Raw genomic sequence first — 23,460 nt, 5'->3', positions numbered from 1 at the left:
TAATACTCTACAATTTTTTTTCTGTTTGCTTTTATTCTCTCTCCTTTTATGGCTGTATTGTGTTGGTGACTGCAGTCACTTGTTTTTCTTGTCCTGCTCTGACCCTTCCAACTGATGAATTCCTCGTGATGCAGTTTGATAGTGTGACCTTGTGCTTTTCTATAAATGTGCCCATGATATCATTTCAATCAAGTTCATGAATATTCCAGCCTTCCTTTATGTGGCTGATGTCACTCAGCTTTAACTAGTGAGGTGTGTTAATATCATGTGCTCTTTTGGGCATATTTTCCCCTCCTTTTCACCAGCTCTCAGATGCATTCTCTGTACATGGCCAGCTCCATCTATGTGCAGTTGTTTTGTATTGATTAGTTCTGTCTTCTATGTGAGGGTCTCAGTATTGGTGCACTGAGTCTGGCAGAACTCAAAAATGATGGCCCAGAACTCTGGGCATAGATAGCATCAGAGTTGGGATCACGTCTGTGTGCCACACTAGAGGTAAACATGCCAGTGCTGTTAAGTACTAGAAGGGGTATAGTTCTTGGAAAATGTTTGACCGTAATAATCACTGGATGGATGTTGAGGAGAGCATTTAAGATACAGTTATTCTCTTCTGGGCTTGTTTTTCTGCATGCTTTGTTGGGGTGAGCAATTGAGGTTCAACACTTAGTTTATTTTTTGTAGGCAGTGCAAGTTGGTTGCTATGAGGGTTTTTAATGCAGACTATATCTTGACTTTTTATGCCAAGTCACTATGTCATAGTGTGGTTTTGAATAACTAGCCCTTTTCCTTTTGGGATAAGGTGTGACTTCCAAGACTAGTTGTGTCATGCTGCTGTTATTGGCCCCCTTGGGCTGAAGTCTGGTCGCTCAGCTGCCTTGCCTATCTTAGTTATGGAAAAGTGTTTTAACTTGCTTTGATTGTGTCAATAAGGGTAAGTAGAGTATGTTAGGAGTTGCAATTAATTACTGTGCTGAGTGGGGTGTGTGATCCCTTCAGCTCTAAGGGATTATGAAGATGTGGCAGGGCTGAGGTTTTTCTCTGGAACCATATTCTGGTTTAGGTCTGTTTCTTTGGACAGTAAAAACGGGCATGTGAAAGAGAACCAAACTAGTAATTCAGATACAGTTCAGAGGCTCTTTAAAACTTTCTCAAGTCTCCACCCAAGAAACTTCCTGTGAGATCAGTACACACAGGAAGAAGATAAGGAGGTACCAGGTTTAAGTTGGATTAGTGCAGAAAACTTGTCTTTTATGGGGTTTTTGATGTTCAGAAAGAGTTTTTGAATTCAGTGTGATATATAAACATATTAGAGAAAATAACTTGCTGCAAACTTGTTTCCATAAGACTACTTTAGTGTAATGACTGCTGGGGATTTTGGGTGAAAGAACAAAATTGGCTTATAGCAAATGCAGCTGCAATCCTGAGATGAAATGAGCTTTTGTAGTGAAAATTACGAGGGTGAAGACTTGTGTGTATCTGTAGAGGGGAATTTCCATTTCGAAATGAGAATGGTTTAAGTTTGCAAAAAGGAAGAGGAATCTTCTCTGTTTTCAAAGAGTTCTCTAGGAATCAGCAGTGTCAAGAAGCCTCTCCAATCTGGGGACTTTATTGTGGAAGGGAGAGAACAGCAGGAAGGACATTCAGTGCTGATGAGCAGTCCATTGGTGTGGATATTGAGTGTTTCTGGAATCCATATGGGAATTTACCAGGATTCAAGTGATCAGATGAGTGAGGTTTTTACTGTGCATGTTGAAGCAAAGGATTAAAGAATTTTTCTTAAATGAAAAAAGTTGTCTATGGCAGAAATTAATATGGTCACATTCAGGCAAGTCTGTTTAAAGAAAATGAGGAGTAAATGAGTTCTTTTAAATCTTGCTAGTTTCTTCATATCTAGGTGTTTGGAGTGGTCTACCTTTCTGTGCAAGCAGAGACCAAAAAAATAATTATTTTAATGTGCTTTTCTTTAGGCCTTGCAGTCGTTGGTTTTCTTAGTTCTGGAATAACTTTCTAATCTGAGTCATTTTTATGCATGTGTAGCAGAAGGGGCTGGTTTCAAATTTGCTCTTCAGTGATCAAGATTGAAAGTGTCAGTTTGGAGTGAAAAATACTGGTTGTATTTGGGCAACACAGGATGAAATTAAGACTCTTTGATACCAGGAGGTGTTGCAGCCTTTTTTCCTTGGTCACTCGTTGTTGTCATGGTTATAATTCCTCTGCACTGTTCCCAGTGTTGGAGATCCCACCATAGATTTTTGAGGTTGCTTTGCCACGTGAACACATCTGCTGTGTTGTGTATCTGACTTTCAGGAAAATACTTTGATCAGGCATCACCTGTCTGGTTTAAATATGCAATTAAATAGTTCAAGTAAATATTAGCATTAGCTGGCAAATAAGGTGGTACCTTGGAGATTAGGCCTGTTGTAATAATGAAGTGATGGAGAACAAAATGCAGCTCCTGAACAGGAGTTCTTAACTCTGAAGTGCAGTAGAGGGTAGTCAGAGATGAAATACAATTTCTAGTACAAGTCATCAACAGAATAAGTAATAGATCTTTCTGTGTTAAGCTTAATTTTGCTGTCAAAGCATGTGTCTTGCTGACAGTGTGTTTTTGATAAACCTGTAATGGCTAAACTGGTACTTTGACTTTTTAACAGTAAAACTGCAAAAATGTGAAGAGCTTGTCTCAGCTGCAGCACCCTGTGTGAAGCAGAAGCCCTGGTAGCTTTCCATTTATTAGGGTTTTTTTAAGTTGCAATACTGGCCTGACAGACTTTATCTGCCTAACAGCCTTTTGTAAGTCTTGAACTTGCAGTAATTAAAAAAATTAACTTAGTTCATTCAGAGCTCTGTGTAATGACCGTTCCATTGATCTGAATGCTTGCTTAATAGTACTTTCATTTTTTTTTAAACTGTCTTCATGCAGTTTTGAGAAAATAGCAAATGTATCCTCAGTTCTTAAATGGAACTGTTTCTGCTTACTCTCACTGTGTAGAGCGCCAACACAGAAGTTCTGTGTGCTGATAACTCCATTATTAATGTGGCAACCTTGTAAACTTAACCAAGTGACTAAGCACTCAAGTGCTCAAATGATACAAAACCTGATAAACTGATGTAAACTAAAACATAACTTCGACAACTATTTTAAGTGTAACTAAAACATTTCAGAGCTAAGCTTGGCAGTTTATTTTTTTTTTCCCTCCAAAAATCCTGTCTTCTGGGCATTGTAAAGAAGGATCACAGGGGAAGCAAAAATGCAGAATACTTTGGAAGCTGGGATAGGAGGGAGGATTTAACTTTTTTGCAGCTATTTGAACAAATTTCTTTGTTCAACCTTGGGCCATTGCTTCCAGCTGCATGAAAGCCAGTGAACTCATCTGAACTGAATTTGTGTTTAATTGAATTCTGCTTAATTAATACAAGGTATACGGGATGATTTGACAAAGGATATCTTCAGATTGTCAAACGTGTTTCTGCTGTGGCAGGGAAACACCCTCTGGTTTTAATTTGAAAACAGCACAAACATTCTTTGACATGAATTGTTTTGCAGTATCACCAAAGGAAGCCTGGAATTTAGGAATTTTATTTTTTCCCCTCTAATCAGACTGCTGGTTTGACAGCTTGTTGTTTTGAGTGGATAAGTTGTAGCAGGGCCCCAAGTATGTATGAGTGAGTTGAGGCTTGTCTGTGTAGCACAGTTATCAAGTGAGAAGGGTGTGGGTTTTGAGGGACAGTGACTATTGTAGAACAGCTAAAAGCAGATACTTTTGTCTTAGTGCCTCTTCTCAGTTCTTTCTCTGTAAGTGGAAGCCTTTAATTATGACTGTTTTCCTCTAAAAATGGAGAAGGGACATGTTTTGGTATCTTGGGGTTTGCAAAAATGGGGACCTCATGCTCACATCGGTAGAGTGTTTTGAATGTGAATTATCTCCAGCACAAAAGTGGCTCTCTGTCTCATGATGCAGTGGGATAAAACTCTGAGTTATATTTTGGAGGCCTGTTGAAAATGTTTAACTTTCAGTATTTGCATTTTCAGTAGCCTACCATTCCAGGATCATTGGCATCACTATACAGTCTGCCTTGATCAGAAATATCAAAGTGTTGGCATTTTATGTGCAGAATTTTGTGCATGTAACTGTATGTAAGTGTAAAATGAGGTAGCTTTTGTTTCCTCATTGGAGGGACATAATGCTTCAGTGCAGTGGGAAGGGAACACTGTGCACATCAGTGTAAGGGGGACGAGGAGTGGTAGATTTCACTTGGGTAGACACTCAGGTTGTACCAGAACCTGGCTCAGTGTGTCCCTTCTGGATGCCCTAGTGCTTCACTGGGGTCACTGTTGCCTGTGTGGGTCTTGGACCTCTTCTCCTTCCACCTTGTCCTTACCCAGGAGGGATGCATGGAGCAGGAGGCTGCAGTACCACACTTAGTAATATTTCTATCCTCCTCCTAAAGGAACTCCCTTCCCTCAGCCTAGCCTGAATAGTAGAAGTCACGAAGCCCATGTGGTCCCTTTTCTCATGCAAGAGGTAGACAAGTTTGTCACAACTCAAAAATTCCATTTATGACTGCTTGGGCCACCAATTACACTTACAGGTTTTATAAATGCAGAATTCAATGGAGCCTTTAAGAACCAGGGACTGACCAATTTAAACCCTGCAAAGGTTCTGTCCTTCTGGGATAGAGTTTTGCAGATACCAGGTGGTTTTAGGCCTGGCTGTTGATACTGTATGAGGTTTTTTTCCTTTGTATAGTTATATTTTAACTCTCAGCTTTCAGTTCTATGTTGATCAGTGTGTGCTTTGCCTGCCTTATAGGCTAATGAACATTAACAGTAAGGAGCAGGAGAACTTTGTGGTCTTCGCAGCATTCAGACAAGAATACCGTGGTATAAATTGCTCAGTAGGAGTGAAAGTTTTCTGAACTTCAGCTAATGTTGGGCAACCTTATTTCAGCTAGTGTTATAACTTGTCCTTATTAAAATACAAATGTTATAAGGGTATTTAGACTGCAATTGTAGGTTAAAATAAGTGATATGAAGCAGTGTTGTGATGTACAAGTAGCATGAAAGATCTTAAATAGGATCTTAAAACGCATGTGACAGGTGCTTGTGGCTTAACTGTCATGTCCTATTTTGTAGAGCTTCAAGGTTACTTTAACTGCTGAAGTGTGTGCTTAGAGTGGCAGAAATCAGATGTGCTTGAAGCACAGTCAGCACAGAGCCTCTCTCAAATTCTTCATTAGTGCACAATAATAAAACTGATCCAGAGGCCGAGACTCGTGATATGCTCTAAGTCCTTAAAATGTAAACTTAGTGTGTTGGTTTTCCCCTTCTCTCTTTTCAGGTTTTAATTAGTTTACTTTTGTGTAATAGCTTGCCTAGCAGGGTTGTTTTTTTTTTTTTTTTTGAGAATGTTATTCATTATACTTGTTTTAAGGATACCTACCTGAATGAAAATATAGACTTGAGTGTTACCAGGTGATGGTATGCTCCTGAAGTGCTCAATGCACAGTGGCCATTGTGTTTAACATTTAATGCCATTTGGATCAGGTAGCCCTTGTAACTTGAGCATGTGTTCCTATAGAACCAGAAATTCCTTCAACTTGAATTCCCAAGGCTTGCTACAATTGCATGTCCCAGAGCAAAAAGCTTGCTTTTAAAAATTTTGTAAAACTCTCATAGTTGGCACAATAAGGTGTGTTTTCGGGGCATGCAAGTGGGCAGTTGGGCTGGTAAATGGCTCTTAAGCTTGTTAAATTGAAATACTTGGTCAGGTGAGTAGGAATATAATAATGTAATATGAACAGAAATACTTAACTTTGCAGTGAAGTGTTTAATTTCCAGACTCACCTCATGTTTGTAACTAAAGAATATATACGCTCCATGTTGAAAAATACTATTTTCTGCTGTTCATGTTCTAAAATAACTGAATTCCTTCTGTTGTTCTCTCTTCTAGGGAGAGAACACATCTCCTAGAAAGTTCAAATAACTATATGAAGAAGTAAGAATTTTCTCTCCTCTCTGCTGCTGAGTCTAAACTACTTCAGCTGTAGAAAGCATAGGTCCTTAGTAGTGATAAATGATCTTAAGTGGCTTCAGTATCCTGGAAAGAGCTTAATTGATTCCCATCTTTTGAGGAACTATTACATTCTTCATTGAGATCCAAACTGCCTCGTTACTCCCTTAGCTTGTGGAAAAAAAACTGTTCTAAATTCAGGTTACCTTACCTCTTTTCTGTGGTGGTTGAGCTCTGCAGGAGGTGTCCTTTCCCTGAAAGAGCAAACAGCAGAAAGAATTCAGTTTTAAGGTAAAAGTGAGCTCCTCGAGTCAACAGGGGCACCTGGATGTCAAGGGTAACGTTTTTGTTCCATCTTGCAGTGATACAGCCTGATGCAAAACCAATTTGATTAAACTTTAGGGTTACGTTTAAGTCTAGTACTCCATTCTTCACTGTTTAATGAGGGTAGGATTTTGTAAATGCATACTTGCAATACCTGAAGTATGTGCCCACTTCTTAAATCTTATCAACTAAATACTTGCATTCTCACCTTTGGCTTGAGTAAAGTATAATACAGACTTGTTCAAGTGGCCTCCAGACATTTGTAGTGGACCTAAGCCAGCATATGCTTGTGAAAATGCAGCAGTTGTAGAAAATGGTGAACTATTGGAAATGGTCAATGAAATTTGTGTATGTCATAATAAAATGCTTCTGTTAGGGGCAAGGGTGATACTGCTCCAAATCAGAGGAGTTAACACTGAGTAAGTTAATGTAAGTGTTCTTGTAGGCTAATATTATTGTGTTTATTCTAACTAGCATCAGGAGATAGGGATTTGTTTGTGGCTGCTTGAAGAGCACATATTTATAAATGTATTTGTATAAAGGTTTTCCTGTACCCTGTTCCCTGTGCTCTGCTTTTGGAGACTGGAGGCCTTGCCATGGAAACACGTTGCTGAATAATGATCACCATGAGGACTAGAGTAATACTGTTCAAAGTGCTAAGTAGTGGTAACAACCTTATTGAGGTTAAACAAATATTTCTATTGTATGACCCTTTTCTTTCAAAGTCACATTCTTCAAACTATGCTCTGCTTTTGGAGCATTAATTTTGAAATTGGAGGTTCAGGATAAACTCAGACTTCACTTCTGGATTCTATTAGCTACTTAACTAGGATAAATTGCAAATCTCCTACTGGTTCCTGATTTTTTCCAATATATGATTTGATACAGTTAAAACCAGCTGTAGATCACTTTTAACACAGGCTTGCCATGTAAGGATATTGACTGAGAAAGGGTTTCAGTGTTGAAGTTGTGGATCACAGTTGCTTAGACCCCTTAGACACTGGACTGGAGGAGAAAGATCTCTGAATGGATTAGGATATAAATGTGGGTTGTACAGACTCTTCTGACTTGCCACAGTTCCTTTCACTGGCACACAGCCATCTCTCAGATGGGTATGGACTTGAGAGTTAATCACAAAGTCCTTTCTTTGTGATCACTGATTTTTAAGGACAGATAACTGTTGTTTTTCCATGGCCATCTGGTGTGTAAGGGAAGGATGGCCTTATCCTGGCTCTTTTTGCCATCTTCTCCAGTCAGTTGCTTTCTGAGACTGTAATTCATCTGTCCCCATAGTCCTGTCTTAATGCATAATCACAGTAAATATGCATATGTGCTAGCTAATAAGGTGGCAGCTTTGTAAAGGGAGTCAGGTAGGTTACACCTTCCAAATCTGTATAAAAATGCATGGTTTTGTGCAAGACTGATACTGCATGCAGAGAAGTGAGATCCTTCCCTACAGGAAAGTTGGATGCTTTGGTACAAGGCTTGCAACAAAACACATTTTTGAAGACTTCCAGATCCTCTGATTATATTCCTGGTTAATCACCAGTATTACTTTGTTCTCATGTTGTAATGTATTTTCAGGTTATGCAACAGCCTTAGGGAATTGAAGTACAAGTTGTAAGCTTAGTTTTTACTCTTAAACATACTTGGCAGTAACTCCTAAATTTATTGCGACAGTTACTGTATATGTTGGCTTTTGTCCATGTGCTTTATGTGGCCACTGAAAGTACTGCAGACTGTTTCTCTCCTTTGCACAGCTTTTACTGAACTCTCACTTGAGGCAAGATTATCCTTTGAAGGGTGTCCTCTCAAAAGATTTGGAGTTTTTTTTTTTCCCCTTGAGAGGGACCAACCACCGGGGACACCAGTTGGGAGCAGGTCCTGCACTTTGGCAGATGGGGCACAGTGGTTGCTGCTGGGGCGTGTGGAGATGCCTCTCACCAGGAGCAGACCTTGAACATCCTGGCTCTGATCCTGGGAATGGCCTGACTCTGTACCATTGGAGCCCTTCCATCTACCTGGCGGTTTGGTGTGCTTGCTGTTAGAAGTGCTCGTTCCCTGTTTCCTCCACCAAAAGAAGTGGTAAGCTGGAAGGAAACATCCCGAGGGCTGCTGGATGGGCATCACTGTTATGTTTCCTTCACAGCCTGAAATTATTGTTGCGTAATGCCAGTGCCAAATGAATGCTACGTTAATCAATAATATGGATTGCTTGAAAGTTTCAAAGCCCTCAGGACTCTGTTAGAACCTGTTCCTAATGGCTGTGTGTATGTCTGTTGTGTATTTGTAGAATTTGATTTTGACCTATGTGCTACATGCTGGGATTTATTTTGGGTTTTTTGCTACATGCAGTCTACTTCCCAGGAATGCCTGACTTGTGCTGCAAGGCCTAGTAAACCAGTTTGCAACCCTTATTGCTGCTGCCCTTTGCAACGAGTAAGAACTCCAGGAGCTCATATTTTGGATGAGTCTCCTGCCTTTGCTCTAAAGTAAAATTTCTTAATCTGACACAGCTAACAGTAAAGCTTTTGAATATTTGTGCTACTTTTTTGGGTAAAAAAGGAAACTTCTGTGAGCCAGGAGGATAAGATGAATATATTACTGCTATCAAATGTGTTTCTGAGAACTTAATCGGCGTGCAAGTATCCAAAGCCTTGCTTCCCTTGGAGTTCAAGGAACTGGCAACCCTCTCAGTCAGTCCCTCTTGTCACGCTGCAGAGGCCACCAGTGTCGTGTCACATACTAAAAGCAGAATATTAATGTAAGCTTGAAGAGGTAATTCAAGGTTTGGGGGAGCTTTTGAGTGGGTGGCAGCTGCAGCTTGAAACTCCTCATCTCTGAGGCAAGGTGCCGGCAGCAGCTGCTTATGATTTGTGTCTCCCCCTCTTAACAGCAGCCTGGCCTGGCAGAACGTACTGGTGACAAAATATCTATGGGTTTAATGAGGGTGAAACTTGGCAACTATGGCCCAGAAAAGCACTGCCAGGAGTGAACACTTTTCAGATGGCTTCATGCAGTTAATGATCACTTGTTTCTTTCCAGATAGTAACCTCCTTTGTGTGAAGCACGTTGCCCCTCGTGTTAAAAAAATCTGCTCAGTTCTGTGAAGACAACATATAGTGTTACATCAGCCCAAGACTGTCCTTAGTCAGCAGGTTTGATTTCCAGAACATGATTAGGAGGATCGCTGCACAATAAATATTCTGTGTGATCCTAATCTTGTGCTTCAGTTTAGGCTCTGTGCATTCTTTTAAATGGGCAAGGAAGAGGGAACTGGGTAAAAGTGTGCTCTTGCCTAAGCAAGGGAACAAATTAGAAAAACAGATGGTGCTAAAAATAATTTATTACTAGGGTCTAAATATGGCTCTGTGATTCCCTACCCCCCCCCCTTTATAAATAATGCAGCTATAAATCCTGCTAGGTATCAATAAATATTGAATTAACTCCAAACTGCTGAGTGTTACGGAACCCTTTTGGCAGCTTTCCAAGCTTGGCGTTGCCCTTCATTCATAGGATCAACATTTAATTCCTTAACAGGGGAAACCTGAAGAATTCATCCTCTTTGAATGGAAACATAGATGCAGGGAGCTCGAATGAGTAGCCACGGGCAAAGGCATCCCACTGGAATGGAAGGGGAGCCGTGCTTGATGAGTTCCTGCTAGGTCGCAGCCAGGATGAATCTCCCCCTTTCTTTCCTGCAACGCATGAACAATCAAAGGCTCCTTTTTTATCTATTGTTGCCATGGAGGGCGTCCATTTAAAGTTCAAATTCCAGCAGGCTTGGGAAGAAGGAAGGGAGGTAGGAGTAGGCCGGGCTGGGAGATGATGGGCAAGCATCAAAAGTGAGCTGAAGACAAGCCAGCACTTTGTCCTGTGACAGGACAGACCAGGCTGGGGGTACTTGGTTTTGAATGGATGCCTGGAAGTTTTTTGGGCTGGTGAATGGAACGCTGCTGAGGTGGCAGGCGCAGGGAGCATCTGGCGTTCTGCTTTCTTTGCGCCGGCAGAGCAGATCACAATGAGAAATCAGGCCCGAAAGGGCGTTTAATGAAGTGAGCCCTTGTGCTTGGAGGTTCCCTGCGCTCTGACAGCGAGGGAGTGCAAGCCTTGGGGAGAGTGAAGGAAAAGAAATCTCATTAGGGATGGAGGCTTCTCCCCCCTCTTTTGTAAATGGATTCTGTAACAAATGTCTTGCAGACACCCAGAGCTTTCCAGAGCTGTTCAGCACTGTTGCTTTGCCATACCTGGAGTTGGCTTTGTCTGTCTGCTGTACTTTTCTGTAAGCAACGTGCTAATAAGAGGAGGAGGCAGCTTAGTATCTGCTGCGGAGTTGCTTTTCCTTTCTGGCAAGTTCCTCCTGTATGCACAATAAGTATTCATTGCTGAAAGAGCTAATGAGTACCAGACCAGCTGCATTTGACATTATGAGAAAAGAAAGGGGCCATCTATGGACTCACAAGCCAGGTTTCAGCCAGCTGTGGATATTTTCTATTTTAATTATTACTTATCCTGTCAGAAAATTGGATTATGCTGAAATTATTGGTGATGTTGCTTGCAATACAATACAATATTGAGTTAAGAGCTATGGTCCAGTGTTATATATAGGGTACTTATAGTTAATGTGCCTAAGCTGCACCAGAGGGTTTAAAGAGAGGTGAGAGCACTTTTCTCAGGTTTTACCATCTGGGTTTTGGCAGGTGGCAGGGGATTAAGTTATTTTTTTTCCCTTGCTCTAAATTGTAAAAGATGGTGGCTAGCAGAAGTGTTGAGTAGTGTTTCATCATTGATATGGGAACCTTTTTCAGATGTCTTGGCAAAAAAATGAAATCCCAATGTAATCTTTTAAAATATATTAGAAAAATGGGTTATACCTCTTTGAATTTAACTCAGGGTAATTTTGGGAGAGCGTGCTTTAAATTTTCGGTATTCTTGTTATAACATGCTAATAAAATTAATAGATTAGTGCATTTCTATGGTGCTTGAATGGAAAGACTCTTAACTCTGAAACTAGACTTTGGTCTTCTGTACTCTGAATATTATCTGTTGTGAAACTTCTCTTGCTTTTTGACAGTTGCTTTCTGACTTGATGCAACATTTTCTAGAAGAAACATCAACCAAACTGATTCACCAGAGGCTTTGCTCTGCAGAGAGGTTTATTAAAACCACTTTGAGAAGTCCTAAATTTAACTGTCACTTTGTCTTTTGTTGGTCTTGCATTGCATACATCAGTTCCTGCTGCATGTCTATAGTGGTTCATAGGTGTGATAAAAGCAGAATATGTGTCTCAAGCCTATGAAAATGAACTGATTGGAATTTCTCTACATCACTTAGTGATGTCAGTTCTTCCATTAGAATGGGAAATATTGACTTGTTTACATGCTTTTTCAAGTATATACAAACTGAAGAGAAATTTGTCATCGTTTTAGTGTGTTGTTGGGATTCTTTTTAAGTTGCTGTTAGATGCAACTTTTAATTGAGCCCAGTTAATAAGGAGGTAAGTGATCTGGGAGGTCTTGGTTCAGTGCTAAGGTGAGCTGCAGATAATCAGATATCTCATCTATTCCTATTCTTGAAAGTCCTCAATTCTTTATATGCTGACAATGACACGTGCTTTGCAATAACACTTGGGTATTACCAGAACTGGAATTTTAAATAAATGAGACTTCTGACGGGTTTCCGGATTTCAGTTTTCATTATTGTCGCAACCATATGACTAAAACTCAAAAGGCTTTGATGGTATGCTAGGAGGCTTGCAAGCTGGGGCAGCATAAACAAAGCAGAGGTTAAAACAAAGTATATGTAATACTTGAATGTGCAGCTTTTTAAATGTTGCAACTTTTTGGGGCAAACTCCGCTTTTATTACAGGATAAATGAAAGCCGAGGCCATACCAGTGAGAAGCTGAGCTCAGTTTTAGTGTTTGCTAAGTGTGTGTTTTAGGCATTTGAAAGTTGACTGTTACACAGGTCTTGTGTCTACTTTACTTCTCTTCTGATTTGGCCCAATGTGTTTTAAAACATGTATTGTTTTTCAGTGTAACTTGAAGGATAAAGGACCACATATTTCCTGACTCTTTTAAAAAAACATGCTGAGCATCAACTGCTGACACATTGTCAGCTTTGGCATTTGAACCAATAAACCAACTTGTCTGAATTGCATTTATCAAGCAGAAATTTTAGCACAAGTTGACTTGGTGTTAAAAGTATGCATCAGTCTTGCCACTTGATGTCAGGAACATCGTTTCAGAAATTTTCAGAATGGTCCAAAATCAAGTACCAAGCTAGAAGAATGCAGTACCACGCACTGTACACCCCCAGACTCCAAAACTGATTCTGTTCCTTCTAAACAAATGTGTTGTACAACTTGTCCCTGGAAATAATTAGTGGTGAGGGTCCACCTACAGCTTGAATTAATGCCCCTGGAAGAATTTACTGTTGAATTGTGGGAGTTTGCATTGAGTTGAGCAAAAGATCTGTAGCAGCACTTGTGTTTTGTCTGTGTGTGTGTGTGTGTGTGTGTGTGTGTGTGTGTACAGGCCGTGCGTGCCTGTGTGCACTTGTATAACAAGATCTTAAGGCTTTGTTTTGGACAAGCATTTCAGTAGTGGAAAATTGGTCTGAAGAAGGGGCGAACTGTTCCCAAGCTGATGAAGTTGTTTCTTTCCCATCCCCCTTCCCTGGCAGAAGTGAACTTTATGGTCCAATTATAGAATCCCTTAAAATGCTAGTTATGATGGAGTTCCAGCGTAACCCAATAATATAGGTGAGGCTGACATCTGTCAGTAACTAATGAGGGCAGCCTTAGAATCAGGATTTGGAGTTTACTTCTCTAATTTCTCCTAAATTTGATCCATCACATCAGCTTAATAATACTGGACCTGAGGATAAAAAAAAAAAACAAACGTGCAAGAATTTTAAGAGAAATTCTTGGTTACATGGATGTATTCTAACAGTCTGTGCATATGTGATTCAGTTATGAAAGTAATTGTTTGCAGCTCATAGCAAAGTCATGAAGGAATAAGACCTTGGCTAAACTGTTCAGGAATAGAAGTTCTCTATAAAAATAGATGACACATAAATGGCAGGAAATGAAGGCAGTATGGTCATGTTTTGAAGCCACAAGGGTCAAATCCTGTCCTGTGTTACTCTGGTGCATAATCAGTCAACTTAAACCCTGTTACTTGAGAACAGAGCTTGGCGTGGTAAAGCAAACTTTGAAATGTCACTGATTATTGGGAGTTTTGGGGAAACACAGCTACAGCTTTTTCTCCTCCTGTTTAAATGTATCTAGTTAGAAATTGAGAAACCTCAGTAAAACTCCTGGGGTTGGAGGTAACTTTTTTGTTTGTTATTTCAGGGCTGATTGTTAATTCCTCTGTCAGAAGAATAATACATCAGAAAGCTTTGACTACCCAGGGTGGTCTTTGTTTTTGGATCCTGAATGCTGAATGCTGGGAGATGGTACTGCAAGTACTGCAAGCAATCATAGTCTTGTTAAGCAGTTTTCTTGCACTGCTCCTTTTGAGCATGTGTTTATATGCAAGGGATGTGTGTGTGTAGCTCGTGCTAATGATGTGTGCATGCTTTCTTATTTCCCAGTTTAAAATGCAGAAAACTACATATATCTTTCATCTGTGTTAATTGGGTGTGATTTAAATTAAGCCTTTATAAAATAATTTGGCCATATTGCTAATGAAGAGGGTAGCAGGCATTTTGAGTTGTTTCTTGCTTCCAGAGTGTGTGTTCCTTTCCTGAAAGGAAAGGTGGTAGTTTTTGAGTAGGAAAAGAGGGAACAACTCTGGCAAAACATGAATCACTTCTGTTGGAAGAGAGCATGTGCTTACATTGTTTCCCCTCTGTGTCCTTCTACTACAAAACCAGATGTGTGTGTCATCCCTGTATGCACACAAATGGTGCAGCTGCCTGCTCATGACACCGTTGCTCATTAGTGCTGTTGGCTGATTGGGTTTGCCAAACTGAAGCCTCTTGAGCTTGTGCAGCTCAAGCACGGTTAGAGGCCCAATTCCACATTGTCCAGCCCTTCAGCGTCCATAAAGTGAATAAATTCACTGTCCATATTAGAGATGTGTGTAGGGTCTAGTAGGGAGTAGGAAAATATCTAGACAAAGGTGTGCAAAGACTGTTTGTTTCCCTTAAGGCAGAGAAATTTCTTTGGTCCTGCAGAGATCCCAGACTGCAGCTGCTGCTGAAGCAAGAACAGAGCAAGAACCATCTCCCAGGCTGCTCTTCCTGCTCTTTCAGTGCCCTTTTGAGTCCTTTTTACTGTGGGCCTTTCTTGTGGAAACCTCTGTTTTAATGCATCAGTGCATTTCAGATGAACACTGCTGCTCTTATCTAGTAATTGTCTTGTTTGGCTTGATCTTCCTTCTCCCTGGCCCGAGTCTTGCACTGTTATTATGCAGCTGAACAAAGCACTGTCACTGCGTTCCACTTTGACACTGTATTGATTATCAGCCCCTTCAGGAGAGTTAAATCCACTGTGTGAGCCTCCTCTGTTTTGGTTAATGGCATAATTCATAGCATCTGTAGGTATTTGTGCTGGACTTGGTAATAAGAACAGCTGAAACTTTTTTTTCTGCTTAATTACATGCAGGTGAAATAGGTAGGCCTGATGTTTGTAGAATGTAATTCCACATTCTTACAATAAAAGCTTGCGTGATTTATACTTGCTCAGACAGGGAAGGTAAAAGGTTGCAGTTCACAAATCCACTGAATTAGAAAATCTGAGACACCAACATCTTAATAAAATTCCATATTGTGAACTTTTTAAGATGCAGTTTAATGTTGGCCTGGATTTTATAAAAGGAGAAAATTGCTATATATGCTCACTTGCTTCATGTTGGTGTTGAATCATATTGTTGACTGCATTACATTAAGTACTATATTAACTCAGCTTCCAATTTATCTTTAAAGCAAATAAGAGTTAACCCATGTCATGAATGGTCCTGGACTTTAGAAACTGCTAAACCCCAGCACCTGAGTTTCCCCACACTAAACTGCCACTGTCAAAATTTAATTTACAAAGGAATAAATACAATATGTCAGTAGTGGTTTGGCTGCTTAATTTCAGTTCCAACACTTTTAGACTGACAAACCTTTTCTTTAATCTGCTTAAATTCATTAGTTTATCTTACTTGATGTTGGAACTTCATTGAGTGCATGTGCACTGCAAACACATAGAGAGGTGAGCTGACAGTTCTGAGGGGCTGGGTATGTTCTCAGTGGTTTAGATGGTCTTGCAAACCACTGAAAGGGAAAGATATTTAGCTTAGGTAATTTAATATCATATGTGGAGTGACTACCATGAATAATTTTTATGTCTGAGTTTGGGGCAAAGAGGAAACAGGCATTCAAGTTGAACTTCATCTGTCGTGGTAGTAATTCCTGATGTATTTGGGATCTACCTCTGACTTTGTTCATGGCTGTCTGGAATTTGGTGTGATAGCAATGACGTTAGCTGGGTCCTAGAAGTTTCCTAGCGAAACAAGTAGGCTGCTTCACAGGCCTGAAAACTTCAGTGCATGAACTCCTGGAATCTCCTGAGCAGTGCAGGTGACCACGTGTGGACTGCAGTGGTGCTCAGTCACAGGACTGGACCCCAAATCCCCCCCAAGTCTTTTTGCATTTTGCTTTTCTCACTTGCAGACTTTAACTATTTCACTTAAATGTTTCTACTTCATTGTCATCGTGCTTTGTCATCTAATAGCACTAAATTAAAAGCCAAATTAAATTAAAGGTTCTTGCAGCTTATAAACAAAACTTGTAAGGATACTGTGGCACAATTTAGAATATAAGCAGAAATATCTAGGCCAATAAATAGATCAACTTGCATGGTAGACTACACCAGAAAACTTGCATGCTTAAATCTGGAACAGTCTGGCTGGTGGGAGATGAAAGTCTGTTACATCATGATGTTGTTTAGCATATGATGTGAAATGAGTTGATGTCAGTTTCCTTCCCTTCCTGGGCACCTACATCTAAAAAATTAAAATAATCTTTGACAATACAGCAGAGACAAAGCACTGAACAACTTTCATTTCATGTTGTAGCCATATTGCTGTGTGTCAGCTTGTATTGATTTTTAACTGGGTCTTTGGCATTGCAAATAGGATTTACCTTATTCGACTACAGGAACTGCAGCAGAAATTCTTTCTCTGGGGGAAGGAATGGTTATTGTAGTTCAGTGTCTTAATTACGTGGCAGAACGCTAGAGGTTGTTTGCTCTCATTCATATCAAATATTCTGTGTTTTTTCTTCTTTCTAGCTATAGATGATGAAATAACATTGCAGTTTTAATGTATAGAAGTACATTTCAAATTTCCAGGAAAACGAGGAATAACTGCAGAGCGACAAAAAGTGAGCACCATGTTTGGTTCCCAAATGATTTTGATCAGAGATTAAATTTTGCCCATTAAGATTTTTCTAGGGATTTGGTTGTGTTTCTACACAATAAATAAATAGAAATGGGTTTGTTCAGTACTGTTTAAACTCAGTGCAAGAAAAATAATTACTTTGCTCTTGGTTTACTTCAAATGCATAGCTTAAAAATCTGCAGTGGTTTTTGACCTTGAAGTATTTTCTTAGACACTTGAATTTAAAAAAACTTAATGTATTCCTACACCTTTAATTTCTCATTTGAACAGGGAGAAATTCTTTCCCACTTAACCTTTGGTTTTTAACTTTTAGTGCATTAGCAAGCCTCGAGCATATCACATTATGGAGAATACTACATTGTTTTCCTCCTGTCAGCACCCCTTTGTACCCATGAAGCAGTATTTCTTCTCGATTGCAAGTGTCTTGAAAGCGAAGGTTATCTGGGAATACTGAAGTGTTCACAAAATGCTCAGTGCAATTCAAGACAGAAAAGTCAGAGTCAAATGTCTAGAGATTTAGTCTACAGAAAGATTAATAGTTTGTTACATCAACACAGCATTTTTATTACTATTTTTCACTTCATGCCGGGATCAGGGACTGCGATGGGATATTTTTTAATCTATATAACCAGCTGACATTTCTAATAATTTGCACTAAACACTGTGCATATCTCCAACTTCAGTTGTCACAGTTAAAGATATTAATGCGAGTCATTAGATACATGAAGTGAAAGTTGAGTTTGCAGGGAGGGACTCTTCACATCTCTTTGTGGTCAGATGTGATGTCAGGGGATGGTTTGTTCAAGGGCAGTTCTCGACGCGACTGTGTGAGTAGCTTTGCACCAGCCTTTTGTGACAGTTCTTATAAGTTGGAGTCCTCCCTTAAGCGTCCCTCTTAGCTTCATTGAATGAAGCCTCCTCAAATAATGAATTTATACCATGGTTGGCTTTATTGTTGCTGAGACTTAACTGTGAGCTCTTTGTGGGCAGGTTAGTGCCTGAGACGCGAATGCGTCGTGCTGTTTGTGGTGCTTCTGATCTGAAGCTTAACCGAGTTACCATCAGTGAAGGCATTTGGTTTTGAGCCAGTCTTGACTAATCTGTAGGAAACATAAGTCAAGGAAGTGAAGCAAGGACCGTGAAGCCCTCAAAGGGAGAAGTGCAGCCCTTCTAACTTGCTCCATCTCAGACTGTCTGGGTACAGGGAAGCAACAAAAAAAGCCGCATGTTGCTCCACACTTGGGCTCTGCCATTTTGATTTACTCTTGGATTGGATGCTGGCACTCCAGGAAATTCCAGGATCTCCCAGTCATGAGGACCATTGCACCATCCACATCTTCTCATGTTCCTGGCAGAGAGACCTTAACAGTGAAGCAATCCTGTGTGCCAGTATATCTTACAGCAACATATCTTATGTTGTGCCATCACAGGCAAAAGTCTCAGGATGGGACAGAAGGCAAGGCAGATAGCGAACCTAATCAGTTTGATGAACTCCCCCTCTTCCTTAAGCCTGTGACTTGAGGGTGCAGCCCATCCTGTGGTGATAACTGGTGCTGAGGAGCGGTGGGATGGGCTCAGGGCTTCTGCTGGTTTCAGGCTTCCTCTGCTCCTCACTGTGTGCAGCTGCTGCAGCTGCACCTCCCGAGAGCAGCTGTATCTTCCACCCCCACTCAGACCCGAGGGGTGGACTTGGAGCATGATGGGGGCACGGGGGAGAGAAGCATGAGAACTGCTGCTCCCATTACACACTAGGTTTTTGTGCACGTAAATGTCTTAATTTTTTTTCCCCTTGACTACTGTAGCAAATGCTCTAGTTTTGTTAGTAAAACAAAAACAACCTTTTTATTGCTTCTTATATTTGGAAAGTTGATGTATTACGGGTTTCTGAACTGAAGCTTTGGTAAAGAGCACAGACATTAGCTTCCTTTCAGGCTGCTCTGGGCCTTTCTTGTTTGCTTTGTATGGCAAGGGTCTAGAGAGATTTCTTTTATTTCCTTCCCCACCATTGTTTTTGGTACAAAGTTGGGGTTTTTTTCTTAATATTCAGACATTTTATCGCCTCACTTCTTTTAAAACTCCGAGGTTCTTTTTTTTCCCTTTTTTTTTTCCATCACACAAAAGAATACTTTTAGCTGATTGAGTTCTATCCATTGCCAACTGTGGACTCTTTTGTCTTGCCAGTCCGGCATCCTTTATAAAATGAGGACCATTGAGCAAGTACTCGCAGGCTCCCCACTGAGCACAATTGTGCTTGAAAGGTGTGGTACTGTACCAGTGTAACATGGAAAGCTGCAGTTCAGAGGCCCTGAATGCATTGCAATTTCTACCTTTTGCTTTGTGAAAGGAGCGGGATTGTGCTGCGAGATAATAAATCCACCTATTTTTAGTTTGGTGAGGTTGTGACAAGTGGGTGAACAAAGAACCAGTTGAATGCACTTGCTGTTGTGTTGAAACCGGCTAAAAGTTCCCATTCAAGTGGTTTCAGCACAGTACAGCTAACAGGCAATTTTCCATTTATGTACACAAACCTTCTAGAAAGACAGCTGTGTGGTTGGATTAATTTCTGGCAGTAAATTGAATAAAAGATATTTTGAAGGGGGACTTGGGAATTCCTTTCTTGAAACACTGAAAGCAGAACTTTCAAAGCTTTTCTTTATTTGGCCCCTTTCTTTCCCAGTGCCTACTGTAAGATTTAAAGAACTGAAAATATTGTCCCCTGTATGGAGATACACAACAGGATGTATTCTTTTTAAAAGCAATGAGATAGACTTCGGGTTTAAAATATCCTTTAACATTTCTTACTTTCATAAAGCAAAACAGTATATTTTTAGAGAAATTCATACCTGTTAGTCATAGAAAGAAACTCAAATGTTCTTAAATGTTTGTATTTTAGTAAGCTATAAATGAGCTATATAGAAGTGTTTTGAAAACAGGAATGTATATGATACCAAAACTTCACCATAGTGGAGTTTTCTCTTTTATGCAGTTGTATACAGGTAAGGCTAATTCATCTTCTGAATTTGTTGAATTTTGTCTAAAAAGTACCCAGAGATACTGGTGAGACGCTTAAGTGGGTGCTGATGTGTTATGGTGAAGCAGGAACATTACCCAGTGCTCTGGAAGAGCATCTGGAATACAGCACACTAGGAATGTTGCAATGTTCCTATTTCAAATAAACAAATATAAAATACTTAAGAAATGACAGATTGGGAGAGGAAGCTGGAAATGGGTGTGAAAGTCGGCCTTTTTCCCTGCGGATCTACTTGTAATAAAATGAGTGCTGTGTGTGAGACTGGAGTCACTTAACCAGTAAGACACTGAAAATTAGTATAATGTTATCCTCCTGTCTCACACCACCTCAGAGGACCCCTGGCTATTTCCCCTTCCTCTCACTGTGTGATTGTATGAGGCAGAATTTAGAAGTTTCTCACTTGTTAAAATCTAAGTTATACTGTCTGTATATTTCTTTTGGTTCTTAAATGCTGCTTCAGGATTCCAGTCAAGGATCCCTTACAGTTACATGAGGGACTTAGGCAGAGGAAGCGCATTTACTGGGGGTTTCTTTTCTTCTTTCCTTTGTCTAAATAAAGGCGAGTGCCCCTCTGGTTTTTAATACACTGTAAACTTAAACAGAATTGCTCCAATTCCTGAGCTCCTTGTTCAGACGGTACCCAGCTGAAAAGACAAGCTAAGCTGACTCTGGAGCAAGATGTTCCCAGTAGAAGCTTGGGTTCCTTCTGTTTGGAGTTTACCCAAATGTGCCAGTTGCTTTGCTGACTGTGGCTGAGGTGACGCCTGAGGGCTCATTGTCTGCATGAGAAATTAATTGTTGACCAGGCTGCAGTGCAGCTGTCTGACCTAAATGCTGATGTTACCAAATGCTCTGCTCTGGATTTGCCAGAAACCCAGTGCAGTGAACTGGGCGGGTGTGTGCATGTCCTCGTGGTAGTTGACCAAAGTTAGGTTTTTAGATATTTGTGCATAAAAAATAAGAGACACTCTTTTTCTCACAAATGGGAAACTACATAGGCAAAATATCTGTGCAAACCAGACTGTAGTAAGTAAATACTATTCTTCCTTTTTCTTCATACCTCTCATTTTCAGGATTACTTTTAACACGAGACACTCTTGAGTACGTGCTCTCAAACCATTCAGGAATTTAAGGAATTTATTCTGCTCCTCCTGTACAGTCATGGTTAATATATTCATTGCTACGTTTTTTTTTTTCTTTATTGCAGACTTTAAAAAATTCCAAAAGTCTTTGCTCCCTTGACTATGAAGATGACGATGATGACACACAAATGAAGACAATTGTGTCATCGCCATGTGACTCAAATGATCTTATGAACATCATCACCCCTGGCTCCAGCCCGATGAAAGAACAGCAGCTGGACGAAGTCAGGCATCACGGGTCGTGCCAAGGTGGCTTCAAAACAAGGGATTATAAGAAAGCAGACGCAGTGTGCGAAAGCGACGAGGACACGAGTGATTGTGAGAGCACCGAAGAAGGAATCTTTCCTCTAGACTGTGGGGACCTGGACCTAGAGCAGATCGAAAACAACTGAGAACTCCGAGTTGTGTGCTAGAATCAGAATTGTTCTAAATTAAAGTGATAGAGGATTACCTTTGCCATGCATAATCCATGTCCCTGAATCTCTGTATTGCCTATCTTGGGCTGTGTTAGAAGAAATGTTTCAGGTGGGGGAAAAAACGTGAACCATTGTTACCTGTTTAGTCTATTGGTCAATACGTGGATGACAGCGAAATAAAAAAGTAGGAGTTTAAATGTTATTTTGAACATTAAGGAATAATTTTGATTAAAAATTTCCTAACAGATATTTTGCATTTTTATGGCTTTTACAGTTCTGGAGAAAAAGCATCTCTATTTTGAAATGAATTTTCAGAAGGGCATTCTATAAAACTAAATCTGTCTACAGTGATTCTGGTGCGGGTCTATGTTGCTTTTGTTAAAGAGCTTAATGTGAAAAGTGAATTGCATAATGAATTGGTAATAAACCTTCAGATAGAACTCTTAAATATCTGGTTGGCAACTGGTCCAAAATACTTAACTGCCGTCTTTGACAGTGTCTGGTTAAAAAACAACTTCATAACATGTACAAGTGTTTTTTTTCATACATTCAGGACTTTTTGATCAAAATATGGTAGTGACCTTAAAGGTTAACATTTTCCATTATTTTACTACTTGAATTGTTTTCTAGCCTGAAGCAATGCTAATTTAGGTGGGCTAAAACTTGCAAGTAGCTGCCCACCTACTTGGTCATTATGTTTTCTGTGGTTCAAAAGAATGTACAACAAGAGCACTTGAACTTTTAGACAGGGACTTTGTAATGATCAATTCCCCAGGAGGTGATCCCTTCAGCAATACTAGAAGGAAAATAGTCCTTGAATTAAATAAAATGACATTTTGCTTTGCACTTGTGTCTGCTTATGACTTTTACTAGTGGAAAATGCGTAGTCTGTGGCAGGTTCTGTGATGAGATACTTGTGTGCAGAATTGGGTGGAGTGGAAGGGCAGATTTCTGGTTGTCTGAAACAAAAGTGACATCAGGTTTGTCTGGAGAGAGGGGGGGAACAGCTCGTGCTGGATCCCAAAAGTGTCTCGGTGATTACATACACTGGAATAATTTCAAATGTGATGCTGCCTTCATTGCAGGCTATTGCAACACATACTTATTTTGTTAGTTCAGCTGCAATAAGGAATTTCCTCAACAGTGGGGAAATGCATCTCGACATGGTTTTACATTGGATAAAAAAGGGGAAACTGAGATTATGGCATTTGAGTGCATCATGTTAGTGTGCTAAAGTGAGCCAGCTCCTACTGTAACTTGTGCCATAAAACCAAAATAGAGCAACGTATTTTAAGTCAGCTAATGGAGTAGGATTAAAATGAGAAGAAAATCTCTTAAGACACATACCAAAGGCTGTAGCAAGATGTGATACAGGATCCAGCCCCGTGGTTCGGGCCAGCCTTTAATTACTGAACCCATGTTCATGGCTCAAGATCTATACAAAATTTTAAAAGTCAGGGTAGTCAGTAAGATGCTCTAAAATTTCTTCTTACTCTCATAGCTCCTACTCCTTATGGAACTGCGAGTGGCAGTGATGTGTGATACTGGTGTGTGTGTGTGGTAAGGTGCAAGAGCACTGCAGAGACTTGTTGGGTCCTTGATGTGTTAATGTATATTTTGTGTGGGAGAAGTGAAGCTGCTCACTGTTGACAAAAATCATTCTGCCTTTTCTAGATGAGTTAATAAAGGAGTTGCTGTTGGAGCAAAATTTCAGAAGCTCCTGTTAAGTGTCTCACCCCGCAGGTACCTGCTCTGGGGCAGCACAGAGCACACAGATGGCGACATGCACATCCATACAGCTGTTTGGAATAACCTTGTGTGGCAGAGGATCACTGTTCTTGGCACTTCCTCAAGAAGCAGCAAGTGAGGTACAGCCAGTTCCCCTCTCGGGTACATGGGAAATGTGCAATAGTGTGGTGGTCAGACACTGTGGGCGATGGAACAACCCAGCTCACTCCTGGACTGCAATTACTGGTTGCAGAACTACTTTCTCATTGTGTATTCTTCTTAATTGAGCAATAGAGGTAAGTAAAATTGAATCAGCTTTAATGCAGGATTGTAGCAGAGGCCAATAGTACCACTGGGATCACTTAAAAGCGAATTTACCTATTTGAAAGCACTAGTTAAAAGTGTAAAGG

At 40.3% G+C, this 23,460-nt stretch overlaps 1 protein-coding gene across 7 annotated transcripts in view; it reads left to right on the top strand.

The window, feature by feature from the left end:
• The window catches only part of FAM53A (family with sequence similarity 53 member A), a 70,333-nt gene extending 48,165 nt beyond the window's left edge, over window positions 1-22,168 (top strand). For 6 of the 7 annotated variants that reach the window (XM_027885958.1, XM_027885959.1, XM_027885962.1 and 3 more), the window contains one exon: window positions 20,972-22,168. In XM_027885958.1, the coding sequence (XP_027741759.1) occupies window positions 20,972-21,298 (327 nt within the window). In that variant the 3' untranslated portion in view covers window positions 21,299-22,168. The remainder of the gene's footprint in view (window positions 1-20,971) is intronic. The other variant, XM_027885963.1, reaches the window with a different exon arrangement.
• Window positions 22,169-23,460: the final 1,292 nt, after the last annotated feature.

Source organism: Empidonax traillii, unplaced genomic scaffold (assembly GCF_003031625.1).
Source record: "Empidonax traillii isolate 1590-97213 ecotype Southwest subspecies unplaced genomic scaffold, ASM303162v1 scaffold175:size1888319, whole genome shotgun sequence".
Lineage (NCBI taxonomy): Eukaryota > Metazoa > Chordata > Aves > Passeriformes > Tyrannidae > Empidonax > Empidonax traillii.
The sequence above is the reverse complement of the archived record's forward strand: the minus strand, read 5'-3'. Positions and strand labels throughout refer to the sequence as shown.